Source organism: Siniperca chuatsi, linkage group LG20, assembly GCF_020085105.1.
Source record: "Siniperca chuatsi isolate FFG_IHB_CAS linkage group LG20, ASM2008510v1, whole genome shotgun sequence".
Taxonomy (NCBI): Eukaryota; Metazoa; Chordata; class Actinopteri; order Centrarchiformes; family Sinipercidae; genus Siniperca; species Siniperca chuatsi.
In genome coordinates, this window is record NC_058061.1 from 17,089,701 (window position 1) to 17,112,162 (window position 22,462).

General features: G+C 40.8%; 1 protein-coding gene across 4 annotated transcripts in view; it reads right to left on the reverse strand.

The window, feature by feature from the left end:
* mrtfba (myocardin related transcription factor Ba) overlaps positions 1-22,313 on the reverse strand; it is a 27,731-nt gene extending 5,418 nt beyond the window's left edge. Inside the window, exons 1-15 of one of the 4 annotated variants that reach the window (XM_044177485.1) lie at positions 21,840-22,313; positions 11,396-11,643; positions 6,717-6,782; positions 6,485-6,540; positions 6,280-6,355; positions 5,821-5,982; positions 5,251-5,432; positions 4,966-5,109; positions 4,614-4,861; positions 3,835-4,006; positions 1,939-3,015; positions 1,621-1,743; positions 620-769; positions 294-413; positions 38-98 (exon numbers count right to left, since the gene is read on the reverse strand). In XM_044177485.1, the coding sequence (XP_044033420.1) occupies positions 38-98; positions 294-413; positions 620-769; positions 1,621-1,743; positions 1,939-3,015; positions 3,835-4,006; positions 4,614-4,861; positions 4,966-5,109; positions 5,251-5,432; positions 5,821-5,982; positions 6,280-6,355; positions 6,485-6,540; positions 6,717-6,782; positions 11,396-11,558 (2,800 nt within the window). In that variant the 5' untranslated portion in view covers positions 11,559-11,643; positions 21,840-22,313. Of the gene's footprint in view, positions 1-37; positions 99-293; positions 429-619; positions 770-1,620; positions 1,744-1,938; positions 3,016-3,834; positions 4,007-4,613; positions 4,862-4,965; positions 5,110-5,250; positions 5,433-5,820; positions 5,983-6,279; positions 6,356-6,484; positions 6,541-6,716; positions 6,783-7,824; positions 8,038-11,395; positions 11,644-21,694; positions 21,816-21,839 lie in introns of those variants that run through there. The other 3 variants (XM_044177483.1, XM_044177484.1, XM_044177486.1) reach the window with 3 other exon arrangements.
* Positions 22,314-22,462: the final 149 nt, after the last annotated feature.

Here is a 22,462-nt window from a genome sequence, read left to right on the forward strand (position 1 = left end):
TGTTCTGGGTTTGTACTGTCAGTGTGCACCTCCTTACCACCACTCTCTATGAGAATGTCGAACAAGTCATCCATTTGCTGGCTGGTTGCCGTGGGAACCTGAAAAGACAGTCAACGAGGTTAAGAGACTTGAGGCTGGTTCACCAATTCCTCAAGGCTGGAAAATCGTACATTTTTATGCTTTTTTGTAATCTGAAGGACAGAGCAGCTGAGAACTGCTGGAGAAATGTACGGCATGGTTTGAGTGGTGCCTAGTGGTGTGTGTGCTTGGGCTGTGGCTGGTGTGTATCTAACCTGTGAAACATTGTTGACGTGCAAGTTGCGGCTCTGTTTCACGGCCTCCTCATAGCGGGGAGGCTCTCTTGTCTTGGGAGGCTGAGTAACAAGGGAGGTGGGCTGAAGGATGAAGGTGGGCTGGGGAGAAGAAGACTGGAAGAATAAGAGAGATTTGGAGAAAATACAGGCAGGATTAAGAACCCTTTGTATGAAGCATAAACTATAAGTTAAGTTGGGAAAATTGTTCAAATGAAACAGTAAATTATCTCAAAAAGTATCCAGTAAGTAGGATAGACTGAACCAAACTACCTCCCCCCGCTCCAGTAACAACTCAGCACTGATACCTTATTGAATGGTCCGTTGGAGATGTGGTGGTTGGGTGAAGCCTGTGGAGAGACCCTGTTCTCTGGGGAGCTTCTCAGGAAACACTGGGTGTTCATCTCAGGTCTAGTCTGGTTCTCCAAACCAATGGTGTTATTGCACATAGTCAGAGTCTGTCAAGACACAAGACAGAGTCTCACATCAGTCCATCATGTATCATGGGATTAACATCATCATAACAGCACAACAAAAATAAGATGGATATAAAAAAAGACACAAAAATCCCCTTCAAAAAAAAGAAAAGAAAGGATAGACGGAAAAGAAATAAACCACTATCACCTCAATCAAGTTGTCATAAATCTGGTAATCAACATAAAAACAAAACCAATTTAGCTGTTGTTTTAAAGGAGGAAATAAAAGTACAGCAAACGGGACATTTTTTACAAACACTCCTGTAACTCACATAGAGCTACAGGAGTGGGAAGAGTAGAGTTTCATGAACTCTACACAATTTTCTTAATTATCTTGTGGAACAGCTTACCCACTGGATTTTGAATTTATGTTAAAATGTGAAACAAGCTAAATCTGAAAGTAGATACCTTTTGACAAAGAGATATGACCATGACTAATGCACTAAATATCTTTGAGTTCTGGGCTGTTCATTGGACAAAACGGTCTACTGGTCTATGGGAAATCGTTATGAGCATTTTCCACTATTTTCTATCTATTTTCATTCTGCAGTCCAAACAATGAATCAATTAGTAAAAAAACAAACAAAAAAACAACAACAGGTTAATCAATAATCAAAACAATCATTAGTTTCTGCCCTGCTCACATCAGCTACAGCAGTACTTCTACAGTTCATTACAGGGCACATTACAAGAGTTCAGGAACACCTTAAATAACACATGGGACAGTAACAGATAAGCATTGGTGTTTTAGTCAGGGCAAAATGACACAATAGCAAAAGTCACTGTAGCACAATTTCTCACAGAAATGCAACTAGTTATGTGGCGTGACTGACCTGTAGCAATTGGTTGCGGTTGGCTAACTGCTGGCTGGGTGCCGTCTCCATCTTAGTGGTTTGCAGCTGAGGAACTGAGGCCTGGACCAGGCCTGGATTTGAGACCGTGGCCTGAAGAACAGGCTGAAATAAAGGGGAAACGGTATAAGAACATCATTTTGCAAGACAACTCTGAGTCTACACATCAGGTTTTCTAACATAGTCTGTCTTGTCATCATTAAAACTAAGCTGAATTTGTAACTCCCTAAAGCAGGTAAACACGTTCTAACAGTTTGACACCACAACACATTATGTCACTCTACTTTATTGCAATCTCACCTGCAGGCTGACAGTGGTGCTTGGCAGCTGGATTGCAGTAGCATTGTTGGGTAGTGAGACTGGGAGGAGGATCTGAGTTCCAGCCTGGCCAGTCCTGGTCAGCAGAGTCTGAGGTTGAACAGATGTGGTTAACAAGGTCTGAGGCTGACCCAGCATCTGGGACACCCCACCTGAGTGGCTGATGAAGAACTGCTGCAGGCTGGGGGTTGTGGGTTGGGACTGGGGCTGGGTCTGGAGTTTGGGACTTCTCTGTGACTGGGGGAGTAGCTGTGGGCTGGCGGTTACTTGGGGCTGGGCTTGGGTTTGGATCTGGGTGATGAGCTGTGTTTGGGTCTGGAGCTGGAGTGGCTTGCCAGAAGAAACAGTCACATCCTCCAACTTGACCACTGTCGGCTGGGGGGAGAGAGCCTGGGAGCCCAGGATAGAGTTAGGGATTGTAGCGGGAGTGGATGAACAGTTTGACAGGACTGTACCCTCCATTTTTACTACATTTGAGTTCAGGACAGTAGGAGCAGGATTCATGGCAGGTACAGAGGGGAGTTTGGGAGATACAGAGGCAGAGTCAGCGGTGCTGGCCCTCTTCTCCACCTCCAGCTGCATCTTCAGCTCCTCCACCAGCCTCTGCTCCTGCTCCAGCTTCCTCATCAACTCTTCTATCTGCCGCTCCTTCTCATGGAGCCTCCTGTCCTTTTCCTCTGGGACTTGGAAAGATGAGAGAGGTGAGGACCGTGGACCTGCCCAGACAGAGTTCATCATTTGTGTTTCAGAAGGAGCCTCAGACATGCCTACATCCTGTTGGAGGGTGGAGGGATCAGCTGGAATGGGTGAGACCGGTGGCGTGGAGTTCATGTTCTCTGGAGCCACCTGTTGGACTGGGAGGACTATAGCAGGGGTGGTAGCGTTGGAGGTGACCTCCATGGGGACGGAGGAGAGTGTGGTAATGGTAGGGGCATGAATGGTGGTAGGAGCAGAGGTGCTGGGATTGTCCTGGAAAGGCTTCAGTCTTTCTATCAGATCAGTCTTTGTTCCTGACACAGGGAGGCCACGCAGCTTTAACTCCAGTTTTAGCTCAGCCACCTAGACAAATATAAATATCATCATATCATTAATTTTGTACTAGTACCCCCCCCCCCACTAACTGATCACGGCAAAGAAATAGTCCTGCACATAACCACAAATAAAACCACAACTTGTGTTTTTACACTTCGTTGTACAGCAAGATACTGTATAGCGTGTTAGTTAGCTTTAGAGGTGCTGGTAGGCGGACTTTTTTACCTTTGGACAGAGCAGGGCTAGCTGTTTCTCCCTGCTTTTAATCTTTATGCTAACTTAAACTAACCACCTGCTGGCTGTATCTTCATACTTACCAAACAGACATGAGAGTTGCATTGATCTTCTCATCTAAATCTCAGCAAGAAAGCAGATTTACCAATATGTCAAACTATTCCTTAAGTTCTGGTGTGTAACTACTGATTAAAAGATGTGTATCTGGATAAAAGACGTCTTCTCTCAGTAGTTAGTCGTCACTTCTCACAGAACAGTGTTTTCTTGGTTGCGCTGCTAATTTAATAGTTTTTTAATCCAATGCAGCTTTAAGAAAGAGATTTGAAGTTGACAAATATTAAAATACAAAGTGCCATAAGGTTATCATTGCTTTATGAAACTTCCTAAATGACTAGACAAAACCTTGTTAGATCTTATGTAAAGTTTTCAAATTTCTACGAAAACATTCTTTTACTGGCTGTGTAAGATCTTGATATAGGTTTTAACAGTAATTTTCCCTTTAGCCTACAATTACAAATATACAATTATAACTTTGATTTCTAAGCTGCTGGGGCATGCTGTTCCAAGCTACAAAGGTGAAGAGTTTGCCGGTACACATGGGTTTCCAAATACCTTCATCTCCTCCAGGTTGGCAGGCAAGACTCCTGGCTTGCGGTTCGAGAGCAAGTTGTTTGGGCGAGCCGAGGCCGAAGGCACAGGGGGAGGTGGAGGTGCAGTGGGCAAAGACACCATGATGGAGGTTGGCAGGCTGCTGGCGTTGCTGCTCTGACCCTCAGCCACAGGTCTACAGAGAAACAGAGATGAGGTCATTGTTATTTCAGGAAATCATTTACACACTTACGCATCACATGAATAAGAAACAGAAAAAGAGGAAGAGGAGGCGGGAGAAAGAGGGAAGGTGGACAAAGAAGTATTATTGAAGAGATCATTGACGAGCTAGAGATAAAAGACAAAGACAGGAAAGAGAGAGAGGAAATCTGTTCCCAATATGAACAGACCATCCATCCTGTGCCCTGCGCCTCACTAACAAAGCCAGTCAACCAAACCACAGTGCACTAGCACAGTTCAAAGGGAGCTTAGTCATGCTGTGAGGACATTCATGAAAACAGCAACATCCTGTTAGTTATTCATATGATTAGACGTTGTTATTGGAAACTAGCTAATGGCCCTCTGGGTCATATTTGGCTTGGTTTCAGGTGTTTTCAGATAAAGAGTTATGGAGGCGAGCCAAACCAGTTTAGAGGAAACAAGATATTTTTTACAGAACACACAATAGTGCGGAAGGCCTGAAAAACATAAATCCATACGACTCTTTCTCTGTGATATAGGCAGAAATAAAACAATACAGTTACTATTTTCTTCTCATTAGTTCCAATGTTTTATACACGCACTTGAGTGGTGCTGGTAATATAGTCTGGTAGTTGTAGTGCTGCTGTTGCTGGCTGATGATCTGCAACTGGAGGAACAGCTGCTGTTGCTGCAGTAGTCGGGCATAAGAGGAGTCCATGGGTGCTTCACTGGCCTCCTGCTTCTGGTCTGGGGGAACATACTGGTGGTACTTGAGCTTTTTCACCCTGGACTTCGGCTCTTTGCCCTTCTTACTGCGGCTCTTCTCTGAGGGCGACCTTTGTTGGCTTTGCTGTTGTGGGAGGAAACAGGAAAACATACGGTTTGTCCAGCAGCCTTCAAATATTACAGAAAGAGGTGATATTATGTTTAGAGGTGGGAAAATAATGCTCTTACTTTCACCAGTGTTGGGGCTGGTTTTGAAGGAGCAGCTGTGGAGACTGGTTGCGCGAGAGTGACAGCTGGGCGGCTGGCAGGCAGCTCATTGGTAGAGATCACTTTCACAAAGTCTGTTGTTGCTTGTGTAGCAACTGGGAAGGCCTGAAGAAGCAAAAAGATACTTAGAACTGAAAAGAAAACAACTGAACTTCTCATAAACACTGTAAATTCCAATATCAATGTTATGAAGTTACCTTAGGGCAGGTATACACAAACACCAGTGTTACTAGTCCTGTTTCTGACCTGCAGTATGGTGGTGGGTAGTGGTGGTGGTGGCGGTGCTTGGGCTGGAGAGGGCGTCTCTGGCACTTTGCTCTCCACGGGAGAGGGGACAGAACTCTGAGACTCCTGGCTGGCCGGCTGCTCTGGGGACAGGGCATCGCTGCTGTCCTCATCCAACACCTGGTGATAATTCACCTGGCCCACTGAGAGACAACAATAAAGTCTAGTACTTAACTACTCACTGTTTTTTAATCTTTGCCAGTAATACACAACACAATTTCTCTCCAATTCCCTGCATGGTCGATCAAACAAAGACCTCTTCCTGATAGTGCCCATTAAGGTAGAAATGCTCTAAAAGCACTGGCTGTCTAATATGGCAACATTAGCTATTTTGAAAAAAGGTAACGCTTGTACACTTAACTCCATGCCACAAAAGTTTAATAATGACAACGCTTTGATCGATTAAGTGTGCAGATGTTACCTTTTTTTAATTGACACTGTTTTCTGATAACCTGGCACCTACGTGATGTGCGTATAATTACTCTCCTTCAACATTAGCTATTTTATCATCACTGTTCCCTTGTCTCTCACCGATGATGGCCTGTTTAAGGTTGGAATCCACCGGCAGGATGTTTTTCTTTATCAGCTCTATAGGGCCGGGTCTCTGGGCGATCTTCTCGTTCAGGTTGTCGGCAAGCCGGGCCCTCTTTAGTCTCATCTGGGTGGCCTGTAGTGAGGGTTCGGCTCCAGTCTCTGAGGAACGGAAAACATGTCACATAAGAGTATATATCATACTGTATAATGGTAGCTTGTAGATTTCTTGTTTATGGTGCTGCTTTGGGAAATATTCATTTATAGCACTGCATCTGGTGCCAATTTGATTTCTATGATGTTTCAGATGTGTAATAAATGTTTGAACATTTTGAGGGGAATATGGCTTCCTATTCTTAGGACACTTTTTTTATTCCGATGCTTTATTTAAAAAGGTCCACAGGGAACACTAGATGATACAATAAGTGTACGCAGTGAGAACTAGAGAATCACCAGTACCTTGCAGGATGTGCATCCTGACCAGCTCTGCTCTCTCTGGCCGACTGCGGATCTTGTGCTTGAGGAAATTCTCAGTCTAGAGAGAAAGACGGACACAGAACAGTCAGTAAATCATCAAAATTTTCATGTCATGTTCTTTTCTGCTACATTTCCTCTACTTCTAAAGTCCACATTTAGCATTTTATTTCCAAACTAGGTGCCTTACCCTGGCTCTCTCTAAGCTGCGAATCTGCCCATGGAAGGCTGCTGGGCTCTTCAGAGCTGCAACACATAACATTTTCATTTGCACAAGTTTATAGTCAAATAATCTAGATGAAAAAATAAAGCAAACATGTTTATTATCTCAGCTATCAGGGTTCCAGTTTGTTATCATATTCCCACCCACACCACATTAGCTTTTCGGTGAGTGATGGACAACTGGCAGTGCTGATACTCACGTGGCATGATGCCCTGCTCCACCAGCTGTTCCCGGGTTCGCCTTTGCTGAAGCCTCAACTGCAGGACTGAAAACAAAAGGGAAAAAAACATGTTATAAAAGAAAAACAGAGGCATTTTGATTGTAATGTTAAGTAGAAAAAAAGAGGAAAAACATGAGAAGAAAAATAAGAGGAAGCAGCAGAAAGATGAATAAACAGATGAGGTAGTATATAAAAATAAAATAGGAAAGAAAATGAGATCACTGAGAAGGTAACCACATACTAAAGCTTCTCCCCACCCCCTGATATATCACTCACAAGTTATCTGACCAGTCGACCATATTTTACATATTTTTATTTTTTTGCAACACTGGTTACACAAAGTGCATGGTAGTGTGGTGAAACTATGCTAACTATTCCTATGCTGGCATTAAAAGCCTGCTCAAAACAGTCAGTCCTATCTTGTGGGATTTTCTTCACAACCTGTTAACATCTCCATATATTTATTACTACCAGCACACATCACAGTGTATGTATGTACATACATATATATTTTATTTTATATTACATTTTATATTATATTTCTATATTTTAACATCTACACTATTTCATGTATTTATGTCTTAGATTCTAATTTTACTTATGTCATTTCCTTTTTTATACATATTATGAGCATTGTTGGAGGGAGCCTGAGAACTATGAATTTCATTGCTGTCACTTCACTCTAACTTCACTCCTGAGAGCTACCTAGCACAACTTCAGTCCTCAGTAGCTGTTTAAGGATGTTGTTTCATTCTGTTTCCCCATAAGCCTAATCTTACCAGGGTATGACATTTCCCAGGCTGGTATTATGCTGCTTTAACGTTTGGACCACTGCTACCCAAAAGCAAAACAAAAACAAAACAATGATACCACCAAAATACTAGATATAATACCATTATCATTTATTCCATCTCTTTTTTCGATCTGTTAAAATGGTGGGCATTGAAGTCATTATCAAGCTGGCGCCTCCCGTAAGAAGTGTTTTATTAACCCTCAACACATACAGAACTCCAGGACAACCTGGCAACAGCATTAGCCATGATTAGGACCTGGCATGACAATAACAACAAAGAAGAGGAGTGCTCACCTGCTCTGAACCCAGTGCAGCAGTCATTGAGTGTCTCTACCTCCATACAGGACATTGTCTAAGACTGAGACTCCTGGCCTATAGAGCAGTCCAAAATACAATTGAGGGATTAAGCCATTTGATCCCACGGTGACAGCCTTTGTATTAAAGCCCAAAATGTGTATCTTATAGCCATATCCTGAATGATAAGTGTTGCGACACTTCTAAGAATTACAGAGAAGCAACATTGGGCCGTCCTCTATTTCTCTACCCCTCCCTGACTCTTTTTTTTTATTGCAGGGCCACAACCCTCTCCTCCCCCTCTACTCTCACTTCCCTCTCTCACCCAGTTTTGGATGGGTTATTTTCTGGCTGTAGGCGATACCAACACAGCCTGATGTGGAGGACTGCACTGGTTCCTTGTAACTACTGAAGAGCAGTCGAGAGCCTGAGTCAGCACTGATTAAGGACAAAGGACAATAACAACGGCATCTTCAGGCTGAAAAGACGAGCTTGTGGCAACACCACAAGTGTCCCAAGCAAGTGTCACATTAACTAGGAGGAGGTGTAGATTTGTACAAATTAAACACTAACCATGACTAAAGACATTTCTCCATTCACAGGAAGGGATGCGTCAAACCTTCAGTGAAATACAAGCACTCTTGTTCCAACAGGAAACAGCTAGCCTCGCCACTTTACATATTTTGTCTCTCCCATCTCTATGGTGTCCATTCATTATCATCACAGATATGCTGAGGTGACAAACATAAACAAAAGTGCAACTCCTTCTCCCAGGGTAAGACCACTTATTACATCACCTTACATCAAAATGTCATAACCTTTTGCTTACTTTGACTGGGAACACTGCAGCTGCAATTCCAACAAGAGCTGTGGTGCAACATTTACAGAAATCTTGTGCAAAAAATCTACTCTGGCTCCTGTTTGGCTCCATTTTGCAGGGCTTGTTGGAAAAGGGCTATACATCCCTGAAAGAAATGAACAATTCAGACCCCAACTACACTCAGTAAGTAGCTGTAGAAAGGAATGCAGTGAGGGCATGTTTGTTTAAGGTGATATATATAGACTTCCAGCCAGTGGCATTCTCCTAAATTCCTCCGGGAAATGCTGCTCTGACTGACAAACACATGTTGACCTGTGACCTAAGCAGGCTGAGGAGAGAGGTGGATGACATGACTGAGCTGTTGATGCACACAGAGACAGGCACGCACACACAATACAAGTCAGCAGGTCAATGGAGGAAACACAGGCTTGTCTTTTTCTCCTGAAGTCAAAACGCAGGTGAAACTGAGCTTTTAAATATTATCTAGAGGTGGATTTAAAACCTATTTGACAACCCAAATAAGACAATTGGCAAAGATAGCTGATGAAATGTGTGAAATAAAAAAATCAGTGGTATAAAAAGGATGACCAGAAATGACATGTTTACAGGCATGATGCATTAATTAAAGGAATAGCTTCTAAACATCTTTTGGAAATACACTTATTTGCTTTCTTGTTGAGCGTTAGATGAGAAGACGACTTTTGTATCTGACAAACAAAATCTAACAAAATCTGCCTACCAGCACCTCTTAAGCTCACTAATTAACATGTTGTCTCTCGTTTGTTTAATCAGTACAAAAACAAGGGTAAAAACATTACTTGTTACGAGGCAACCAGACCCCCTGTTCCCAGACCCAGTCTCCCAGCTAAGCTAAGCTAACAGGCTGCTGGCTCCAGCTTCATATTGAACAGACAGATATGATAGGGTTAGGTAAGATAGCTCTAGCTTCATATTTAATGTACAGACATGAGAGTGGTATCAATCTCCTCATCTACCTCTCAGCAAGAAAGAAAATGAGTGTTTTCCCAAAATGTTGCACTATTCCTTTGAAGTGACCCGATAAAAGTACAAAGTAAGAAAAAAAAATGGACACAATCATTTTGCAGTATTTTTCAACTCTGTTAATTAAAATAAATAATCTGACAATATCACTATAACACTAATGCATAGACAACCAGAGACCTCACAGTAGGTCAGCCTGTGATGTGCGTTTATGTGTGAGAAAGTCTAATGAAGACTGACACGTTTCTGAATAGCAACAGGAACACTGAGTGTTAAAAAGATTGCTAAACCCAGATAGGTGCAAAAGGGAGGGTGTGTGCACCCACCCGTAACTCTGGCCTATTTTTTTGAAAGTCTGACTAAAAACTGAATTCCAAAAATAATTCAAAGGCAGCAGATCAGTTGTAATGGACTTCCTGTACAACAGAGAAAGCAGCTTCTCAACAATCTCTTTAAAGTCAGACTTTATGCAGTTCACCATTTATAAGCTTCTCAAAATTCTGTGAATGTAAGTTTGCCTCCTACATTGGAAAGTAGCTGATTATCATTTAGAGATCCTATTTTGGTCTATAAGACACTCAGACCTGTCACGATGGCAGACAGATTAACACCTGCACGTTAAAAGCAATATGAGAGTGGGGACTATGTGGTTGGCAAAGTGCTGGGGATGGCTTACAGGGTGGAAAGTATGAGGTGTGTGTTCTCACTGGAGGGGAAATGACAAAAGCCAAGATGATGAGTGGGTGCTACTACTGTTGACATTCCACAGAAATTTTCCACTGTCAAGACATTTTACTGCGCTCTCCTGCAGACAGCAGCAGCCACCACGCACAACGGGACAAAATCCTACAATTATCCAAATCCATCCTGGAACAGCTCTGGCTAAACCCCTGCGTTTGTTAACTGTATCTGACAAATTAGATTTTTCTGAGCATGGTGATCAATATTGCAGTAATTGCACTGAGGTGATCTCCCTACACCACCTAAGCCATGATTAAGACCTGGCAAAGGCAGCAGTGAATCTAACCCACTCCTAAAGCCTGGTAATGGCATACCCATCCATCAGTGTCTGAGTCAGTCCCATGTGGCTGCCAAAACAACACCAACATCGTGAGGGTGATGAGAAGCCAACATGCAGGCTGGCTACCATGATGAGGATAACTTCCCCGCACAAAAGAGAAGCTTTTAGTTGATTCAGGGAATACGTGCCCATGTGCATGTGTGCATGAAGAGTATTTAAGGCTAAACAGGGCTGCCATATGTGTCACCATGTTGGAGGAGTTGCAACAAAGAGCATAATGTTAATACAATATATTAGCTGTTAAGTTTGTGTGTTTGATTTATGTAGAATTTAATTTCAGTGAATGTATTGAGGGAGACAGATGTTCCACATTTTTAACCCCCTTTATGCATTCCTTGGGTCTTTAGAGACCCAGGATCATTTCACACAAATTTCCAATTAATTTGTTTATACCCTCAAGTCGCTTCGATTTAAAAAAACAACAACAAAAAAAAAACAACCTTTTTTTTAAGTTTTTTGTTTAGTCTTTGTGATATAGGATGAGACTGACTAACAATTACTTCCATTACAGGTTAATCAATTTGTTGATAATTTTTTTGGTTATTTTACTTCATACATATGAGTCCTTAGTTTTTTGCAGAAGGTCATCAAGGTCATCATGGTGGGCTGTTTAATGTATCTTCTGTCCTAGTGTGCCATGACAGGCTTGTACAGCAACATGCCCTCACCATTTTTGCGTTCATTGAGTGGAGGCAGATTCTGTGTGGGCTGCAGCGACAGCTCCTCCATCTCGTGGGTCACCGCCTCACTCTGGGGACTGGGCAACAGCAGACTCAACATCCCACAGTCCCCCTCTGCTCCTGGCTGCCCCTGAGAAGCCTGGGGCTCCATCCTGCCTCAGGAGGCGATTGGGGAGTGTCCCAGGCAAGCAACAGGGGTATGGGTCACCGTCCCTTTAGTTATGTCTCGCTGCTACCTGTGTGGATACAAGAAACAAGAGGAGAGAATGAGGAGTTAGAGGGAAATCAAGTAACTGCTTTAATCGTCTTACTGAAAAACTCAACAGGAGGAATACATCACTCTACGATATTTTGTGAGCTCCTCACGAACATCAGTAATTCAGAATAATAATCATCATCCTGTTGGTATGACTACTTCACCGAACTGGTGAAATGCTAAGGGTGGCATTTCATTTCAGCCATCTGGAAGAGCTCAGTCGCAGCCCAAATTATTCATTAAACGAGCTGGGTTGGCCATTATACCGAATAATCACTTCAAACCGCTGCTCATGAGAAACAACGCCAGTTTGTGCATGAATGTTCTCTCTGTTCAGACAGGCTTCATAATCTGGAATATGACGTTGCTGTGGTGGTTTCAAACAGAGGGAACGGAAACATTTCGGGGAGCAAAACAAACAGTTTAGTATCCATGGCTTCCCAACAGTCTCTTAACCAGCAGATGACAGACTGCTCAGTCTGAACATCTATGCTATTTATCACTCTCCAGCAGCACCCACATCCATCCATTCCACAGCGTTAGCACTCTTTACTAACCATCCTGATGTGTTGCTTTTGGCTGAGGACCACTGTGTTCCTATGGCTGCTTTTATTTCTCCCTGTCGGTCCTTAAAGTGCCAAAGGCATTAGGCGGTCCAGGGTGACTAAGGGACATTACTAGACATTTGGTTTCAACACATCTGAATGTTGTCCATTCTAGTTGCTGAATGCTGATGCCATGTTACGTATCCAAAAACAACAAATCCTAAACCGCCTGTTTCATCATCTCTTGTTCAGCTTTTAAAGATTGTGTCATAATCTATAATAAATGCTCTGTCCCTCAGTGCAAGTTAAATATACTTTCACAAACACATACTTAAATTTCTGCTGTTTGCCATACGTAAAGCTCTTCCTTTTCTGCTTCACGGATTTTCACTGACTAGTTTAAAATTATTTTCACCCCAATTTCATACTCCTTCACATCCTGCTGCAAGAAGATGGTGATCACTGCAGTTTACACTAAACATGGTCTTCTTTAATGACAAGTTTGTAATATTCCACTGGTGATAGAAAGTGGGAAGAAAAACTGAGAGAATGTTTTTTAAATAGACCTGAGACCTTTTTTTATTTTTCCATCTCATTTTCATCTGTTTTTTTAATAATCAAAACAATAATTAATTCAAAATAATTTTTTGAAAACTAAAAATAATTAGCCCTAGCCATAAATGAACGTACATGTCATGCATAAAGGCATAAAGCTAAAAAATGAAAAATTAATACATAAAATATAAATTACAATAAAGTAATGTATTTATAATAAAATAAATGTAATAAAAAGTTAAGCTACCACATAAAAGATGAGCTGATTGTGACATCGCATTAAAAAAGAAGCAATCAAAAAGGCACTGAATAGACCATACACACAATAGACCTTCTACATCATATATAGCATTCTCCTCTGCACCAATCAGACATCACGTATTAACATGGGAGTCAATCTCAGTTCACTTGGCATTTACCAGCAATCTGAAATGGTGCATGTTGAATCTGGCCACCACTGCAAAATTACCCCACTCACTAAAACCTGGCTTCTGACCCACAGCCACTTTCTTGCCCCTTAATTATGATTAAGTGCCACTAAAACACTATGCTACAGAGGCAATTCGGGCCTTGATGTTCAACAGTTTAACCTCAGTGGTTTTCTGTGAAAGAACTGCAGTAACAGCATCTTTAGTGATTAAACAACCTATTCTTTGTAGCATGTAAGTACTTCCTATAGATTACAATCAAACAGTGCATCCTGTGCTGTGAAGCTGTTTGTTTTGAATATTCTGGGCCGAGACAAAGCTGTTAGAAAAGGGACTCTACATGCATTGACCCTGGTCAAGTGCTAGTCATCTCTCTCAGGCTGCCTTTCAGTGGGAGTTTGTGGTTTGGCAATGAAATTTAACATCAGCCAGGCAGGTCCCGGATTTCACTCTTTGCTACAGAATTATCTTCCTTCCCCTCAGTTTCTCTAACAAAGAGTTGGAACACAAACTACTACGGAAAGATAAATAGCACTTAATTCCCATTTTAAGTATCTGGCACAACTATTATCCTCAGCTCAATGACGTTGGTATATGTGGTCCACATTTTCACAGGGTTCTAATAAAAGAGAAAGTCACTCCCTTCGATGTTTTTTGATTGTTTGATGGGATAAACTGATCCAAGCTTTAGTCACATGCAAAGATCTTGAAAAGCAAGTTGTCAATATTGGTTTCACTCCAGGTTTCGCAAAGAAGTACACAAACACAGAAGAGTGAGAATGAAAAAAACCCTGTCCCTATTAAGCCCATCAAATCTGCTTTTCAGACGTTTTTAATATATACTGCCCCAATTTAAGGGAGAACATTTAAGTTAAAATGAAAGTCAAATCTATCATTTGAAGTGTCAATAATTAATTTATACCATTTTCTAATGTTTTATTGTTTAATTTGTCAAAATATGTCAAAAGCCTGGCATGGGCTTAATGGGTACCTAACATTCCCTTTAAGCCCATGGGTGTTCCAAGTAAGCCCACTTCATGATTTGTTGATAAGTATATATATATATATATATATATATATATATATATATATATATATATATATATATATATATATATATATATATTTAAAAATCTTAACAATACAAACTTTTCTATTCAAATCTGTAATTTCTTAGCTGTCAATAGCTATTTTCATTTTGTCTCCACTCCTATCTTATGGCCTGTAAATGGCATTTGAAATAGGCATGACCAGCCTTTTTGCTGTGTTGTCAAAGCAGAAAAAGCTAAACTTACATGTCTTCTTTGGAATGTAGCCAAAAAACTATTTATGAACAAAATCAAAATTATAGTTGAAATTACTCTTCAATACTTCATCTTTCAATATGTGTTGTCATTTTGTCTATATCTCTATCCTATGATGTACTGAAAGTGCAGATGTTTTTTGTGAAGATTTCTTAAGACCGACTGACTGAAAGAAAAACAGTTTGCAGGTCCAATACCAATGTTCTGAGGATAGTAAATGAGTCAATGTAAAAAGGATTTACAATTAAACAATAACTTTTTCTAATGTTAATCACACTTAGGCTAGTAGTTTGAAACACTGTAAAAACACATTTTAAAACCATTCAGTTCATTCTGGAGTAACATTAAAACATACAGTTCACTGTGTAGAGATATCAGTCACAACATCTTGAAGCTCATGTATCCTTAGCCTCTAACTTCTAAAATAAACAAGATGCCAATTCTGCAATTTCTACGTTCTCCTAGGCTAAACGCAGGCCTATACTCTTTGAGGTGATTATATATAATGTATACAATAACATATAATATACAATATATAAATATGGGTATTAATTATCTGAATTAGGGAGCTGATTCATCAGGTGAGGTCAAAATTAGGGAGGAAAATGGTTCAAAAGTCAAACGGGAGAAAATCCCCATTGAAACACAGTCAAGTTGGCTTAAAGGGAACATCAGTGAATTTATGGTTAAGACATTAAAAAAACAACTATATGAAATAAATCTATTCATGGTGCACTAACATAGCATGAAAAGTAAAAATTGATCATGCAGAGAAGTAATTAGCTATAGTCATTTACATCCAGCCCAGACTGTGTGATTTCTCTGCAAGTGCCCCCTTTAAGCCCACCAGGTAAAAACTTTAATTAAAAAATAAATAAAGATAAACATGCACATTTACTGTCTATTTAACAGTATAATAATATAAACTACATACAATAATGTAAACTATACATGCTTATCATGCTTTATGTCATTGCAATGAACCATACTATGCAGCTACTGTATAAGTGCAGCATGTGGTCTGTTTGCTGGCATGCTAAAATTCATATTTTGATTTAAAAAGAAACAATATTTCTGATCCAAGAAATATTCTAACATATGTCTTATTCAAAACACTAATCACTTAATTTTGATAACAAATGTGTACTTATCAAAAACAGGAGTAGAAATATGCAAAAAATGTTATCTTCTGAGGGTACCAAAACCAGGTTTTTTTGCAACTTCTTCTGGGATCAGCAGGCACTTGTCACACATGTGCTTCAATAATTCAATATCAACAAATCTGATTGGCTTACAATAAAAAAAGTGTCATTTACATAACAAGCAGCTTCATTGGAAGAAACTTCACACAGCAAAAATGATGATGTAGTTTCTTTTTTATTTGATTCAGAAGTTGCATGTGGGCTTATATGGTACGTGGGCTTAATAGGGATGTTTACCCTACAAATATATTTCAGAGTGCATCACAACCTGCATGGGTGAGAGGCGACCCCAACCACACAAAGGCAAACCAAAGGCTTGGTTGGTAAGTGTATATCAACTGTTAATAAATCAATAATAATAATATCAGTCTATGAGTTCATGCGTTCCTCTAGTAGCAGAGAGAACAAGCGACAGAGGAAAGAGATGTCCGGGCTAGTTGCTGTCAAGAGTCATGCTTAGCCATGGGGTCAAACCTGGTAGGACAGAGAAAGGAGCAAATAATCCCAAATGCATCAATCTATCAAAACTCCACTTTTGTCAATGTAAATTCAAAATACATTTTCTATAGCTAAAACTTTAAAAAAGCTCTACTATATTACAGAAAGCAAGATTTAAAAACAACTCCAAAAAACACTGAAAAATGGCACTGGGGCAAAAATACACTACAAAAGGAATCCATTTTAAGAAGGGAAAAGAATAACTACAAGAAACTAATGCAATATTTCAAATTAAAATCCATTAAAAATAACAAAATAAAAACACACATACACTGGCCAAACCAGACACTGATGTTGCTTGATTATGTGTGTTTGAAGATAAGTAGAGAATAAAACAGATGACAAGTACCACTTAAAGATGCCTGAATAAAACTAGTCGACACTCAAGGCTGCATCAAGGCCTGAAAAGTAATGTTCACGGGTTGCTAGGAAAACCTGCAGTGGTCTCTTTGACAATGGAAGCGGATCCTCCATGCAGAGACAACAGAAACTCTCGGTACTGATGACTAAAGAGCTGTAATGTAGCATCACACTGCAGTCTGAGGGAGAGACTCTCAGAATAAGAATCACCAACTGCACACACAGAAGCTTTCAGGACATGTGCTTAGTATACAAAATAGATAACTATATTAGGGTTTGATTGATGTATTAATTTACAGACACGCAGATAATGAATAGCTTCTGCATAAAAAAAGCGTGAATTAAATGAAAAATACGAGAGAAGAAAGGGGAGAGAAAGGAGGTGACGGCAGGATTCCAACACTAGGAGCACTACATGCTGTGCGTGTTTATGTGTTGGGGTACAAAGTGATAGGGAGGGTGAACAAGCGAGTGAGAGAACGGAGGCTATGAAAGACAGAAGAAGGAACAAACGACTGTCACGGCTGACGGGACGCTGTAGGATAAACATCGGAGCTGCCCCAGCAGAATCAAAGAGCAGATACAGCAGGCGCTGCGTGTTGCTCTGCCCTGGACTGCTCTTTTAATGGCACGGGGCAACAAGTACCATGTGTTTGATCAAAGGGCAATGCAGACATACTGTACACACGCACGCATGCACGCACGCTCGCACGCACGCAGGTAAACACACTACTAGAGTCAAAGGTGGGATCAACAGTAGAGGGTGAGAAAGAGATTGGGCATCTGCTACTCATGTTTATGCCCAAGTGGAATACAGTATACTTTTCACCCACAAGTTTCAACAATGAATGACTCGTCACTGCTATAAAAAAGGTTTGGGTAGGTCAGAGAAGTGCTATATTATTCTGCTACCAGGCAGTGCTGTCTTATTCTGCCACTGGGTGTGTTTGGTATTTAACCAAGAAGATAAAAGAAGATAGCGGTATCATATGAAACTAGATAACCTAAGGCATCTGCTTTTCGGGAAGGGGGCTAAATAACGCTCCAAATTCAAAGGGGCCCCTTGACCTCTCACCCCAAGATATCTGAACGAAAATGGGTTTTATGAGTACCCACGAGTCTCCCCTTTACAGACATGCCGACTTTATGCTAATCCCATGCAGTTTTGAGCAAAAACCATGTAGTTATTTTCGCCTATTTCGCCTAAAATGGTGTATTTGAATATTTACGCATACTGGGGTCCCTAAAGAATATTGGAATTGCATATATTGGGTGTAACTGGAAAGATAAGACGCTTGTAGATTCAATGAGCCAAATTGTATTCATGTGTGATGATGTTAGTCCCCATAGTAGCCATTTCATTGTAGTGAGACCATTTTTTTGAAACTTGACCTCACTGTATAAAATGACCTATTGTGACCTCTAGGATAATCACAGCCTCATTACACGTCACAACCACAAACTAGAGACCTTGGGCATTCAGAGGATGTATGGCTGAACAGAAGTACTTGCCATCCAATTGCCGAAAAATGCAATTCTTACAGAAATCTCCAAATGTCAAAAGTTTTTTGATACCAAATCACAGCATGAATTTTTCTGTGGTGTTCTTCAAGGATTTGGTGTCTTAATGTGGTATTTTGGAGGGATTTTTGACCATTGTTATCAATTTTCAAGTGGTAAAAAATTGTTGAATTTTGCACCAAATCTGTGTAACAAATGGTATCAGCCCAAAAACTGCTGCAACAACGTATGAGACATAATTGAGCATAGGAATGGCCATCATATACTTCCATCATAACGTTCTAAGCCCCTACACAGTCTAAACTTTCAAAGTTTGAATAGCAGCCTAACCAAAACACAATGTTTATCACAGATTTATGACTAGAAAAACGTGACACACAGTGCTGAGCTGATGATGTATACCACTTCTATGTTGCATATACTGTTGATCTGCTATCTCCTAGGGAGAAGTGGCACAGGTGATGTGCAGGGTCATTGCAGTGGCCCAGGTGTAAGTCAATCATCAACATTGTACTGTGCAACCACAGAGATATTAACAAATGTACCCATACTTTCCCTGTCAGCACATAGCCTGCTTTCTTGCTAAACATGTTGCCAACAACCTGTAATCTGCCCAACATGTCATTAAGACAAAACATCACCATAGAAAAGGTTCAACAGCATCAGAAACGAGCCCTTTATGGCATTTGAACAGAGTATTATTCTTGAAACAAAAACAACACTGGTAGGAGAGTACACAGACAATGACTGTCAGAGGCAACAAAAGTTAATTTTTAATCTGTATTTGTACAGCTAGTGAGGAATACATAGAAAAGAGTTTGTGGAGTGCAACTGTCACAGAAAGATGGCAAGACCGGCTTGTCGTACTAGTCATATACGGGTCAGATTTAGAAAGTCAAAACTGGACAGCCTGTAAGGGCCTGAAAAGTCCATGACCCCTGCTTGACACTCAATCAAAAGACCCAACAAACTGACTAACAAAGCCATCTTACGATCCCCGTGCTCTCACTGGAAGAGCTAAAAACACATCCTCGTTAAGAGACTTCTAAATGAGATATTTTACTTACAGGACAATAACATTGCCATTACCCAATAGACTTCAGTTTGATGGTCGTTTGAAGCTATTCTCCACATTACCAATGCTTATTGTGACGCTCAGCATCTCGGACCAAACCAAATTAACCAGGGTGGATTCTATGATTAACTGAAAAACAAAAACTGGCTTCAGGTTTCATCTATGTTTTCATATCTACAGCACTAGAAGATCACATTTCACTAGGTAATCATTTGAGTCAACATGTTTGCAGTATGATGGCAGTATATGGGTGTGTCTGAGCCCTGAGGCTGTTTTTTCTCTCTCACAACCTCATAAAGGCCTAGACGTATGTAGTGCAGGTGAGAGGCTTTATGACGTTCTACCACGAACATCTTCCCGATTGTCTTAAGGCTGACGGGACAGAATGAAAAACATACAACCTCTTATGTGAGAAGTCAGGATGTGAAACAATATTCAAACCAGTATTTCACAATCATGTTTTCAGCAAAACAATCAGTAAACCAATCATTTTGAAGCCATTCAATAGAATGGGAATTATTACAACCACAGAACTATGTATCCACAACGGTAACAAACACAGCGAAGCCATACTGACGAGAAGAGGTCATGGGTCAACTTTACTACAAATAGGCCTGGCTGTGAAGCCTTCAAGTACCTCCAAACGATCTCACTCACTCACTCACTCACTCACTCACTCACACAACTGACAGCATGCGATAACTGAAAACTGCAGCCTTGGTCTAAAAGCTAATAAAGCACGAACAGGCGAGGAGGTCTGGTTTCTGTTAAAGGACAAAAACATACCACTGACAACTGTCTATGAAAAAAGAACATGTGATGAAACACTGACACAGCAGAATTGTAAAAAACAAATAGGCCTACCATCTAGAAGTACTAAGTAAAAGTCTTTGTCTAAAACTAGATATCCTATGCCCTGGATGAAAGAAAGACCTGCTGATTAAAATCTCAAACATGAAATCTGAAACAAGCAGGGAAATGCTGAGGGAAAACTGCCTGATTACACCTTAAGCTATATTATCATTTAGTTCAAGGCAGTGAACATCACCTTATCTAACAAGATTTTGCTTGTTATACTGTGTAATACACATCAAAATAAATACTATTGACATTATTAATATCACCTAGCCCTATAAACCATTAATTCTGTAATTATATGAGATGCTAAACAAATGTACCATACACATAACACATAAACACACACACAAGGACACAGCATGAGAACCATTCTGTGCTAAACTACAGTGTGAGTCTGAAGTTTTCTGGGCCTTAAATAGACCACATCTAGTCCAACAAAAATGTCTCCTTTTATCCAGAGATAAGACAGACATGATGTCATCACTGTGGCTCATTCACTAGAGTCACTGCTCTGTTCCCACAGACACAAGTGTGGTGTCGTTTCCTTCCTGGCTGCCGTTGTGGACTTCTAATAACAGTACAAAAGGATTGGACGAACAAAAAAAACATGGTGTCAGTTCAGTTGTTGGAAGCAAAAAACCATTGGACTGTCACACCTAAGAAAAGGACCAGCTGCCCAGAGTGGCACACTTTTCTGTGGGTAGATAACTCTAGCATGTCAGTACTAATAACTCCTGCAACTCAGTAGAGTCTGATTTGCCACAATCACTGTGAGGGGGAAAACAGTACGATATTAGAGCATTTTAAAATTTGCCTAAATGTGAACAAAAGTCAAGCGCTATAAAATGCAAACACGTCTGCATACATTGAGATATTCATTTTCATTAAATTCGCCACAGGGAGAAACCCTAGTCCGAAGTGATGTGAGCAGACAGTCTTCCTGCAAACTAATACTGCACTGGGAGGTTGAAATAAGCAAAACACACAGGGATATGTGGCTTACAGCCTTGGGATAATTACTCCATTCCCATCCCACCATATGCATAGTGTTTAAATTAACGCTAACAATTCACACTAGAAAGCTCTGAAACCACTACATCCTGCTTGTCTGTATGATTCACACATACCGCGACCTGTTTGGATTTGCTGCAGCACTACCTCACTTTCCCTCGCTTCAATCGATTAAGATAACATCATCGGGTTTGTTCAAACGAGAGGGGCCTCATTACGCAGCGTGCGTGGTTAGTATTACTTGAGGAATAGGACTGCCAACTCACAATGAAACTGTATGCCATGCCCTGGCAGTCAGAGAGCATCCTAGCTCAAGAGTAAATGGCTGAAATAAACAAAAACGGCACACACACCATACTTACAAATAGTAACTTGACAACTAGCTAGTTTAAACAGCTAATATATATTTTCCTGGGAAAGTATTATTGGCTGTCTGCTCCACCACAAATAATGTTATCGCAGTGGTGGTGGTGGAGGCGGGTGGGTGTGGGATAAGCTAACGTTGGCTAGACAACGTTACTTTAAAATCTGACAGGTGAGAGAGTTGCAGACAGTGCCAATAATAACGGACGATGAAGCGGCTTCCGTTTACATCATTTCTATGACTAGAAAAATAATATCTCAAGATAAGTTAGTCAAATCCTCGTTGCCCTTTCCTTGCTGTGTAGTCTTACCAAGCCTCGTCTGCTGTCTGTGTCTGCATATCACGAACGCTCCTCAACAACAACCTCCTCACAGTTTTGCTAGTTAGCTCGGTTTAGCTAACACAGGCTAACATGCTAAAAACAAGACTGGGCCGCCCCGGGTCTGTGGTCTTACCGAATTGCGAAGACTTGAAAGCCGAATCTGTCCGAACACTGGGTCACAACGAGATATCCATTAATGTCTGCCGAACTATGTTCTGTATGTTGTTTTTTCCTCTAGCTGTGAGATTGAAGTTTATTTCGCGGAGCAAAATGGCTGCGACTGGTCTAGGTTCGGATGCAGAGTGACGTAATGACGCTGTCGGATAGGAAGCCTTGGGGGGAGAAGCGGAGGGCAGGGATCGCTGTCCTCCTTACTGGTCAGCATTTCTGAACTACCCATGATCCAGTCCAGTTTTTCTATACTTTCTACTATATTCCATCTCAACACCACCACTGATCTCTATTTTAAAACAATTTTCTCTCAAGGTACCACATCTGTTTTTTGTTCTCACGTGTGATCTGGTGGTGTTGCATAACTTTCTACAGTGAAGCTGGTAGACATCCACAAGGAGGAGAGTAAAATTAGCCATCCTCATTCATTCTTTTGTTATGCTTTGTAATAAAACGATTTATCCTCAACTAGGGGCTGTCTGGCATTTCAAAAAGGACCCCCAGAATTTAACACTAAATGTAGGCTACAGGACATCTTCTTTGTTAGTTTACTTAAGATGTTCTTAAGTAAAAGTACAAATCTAC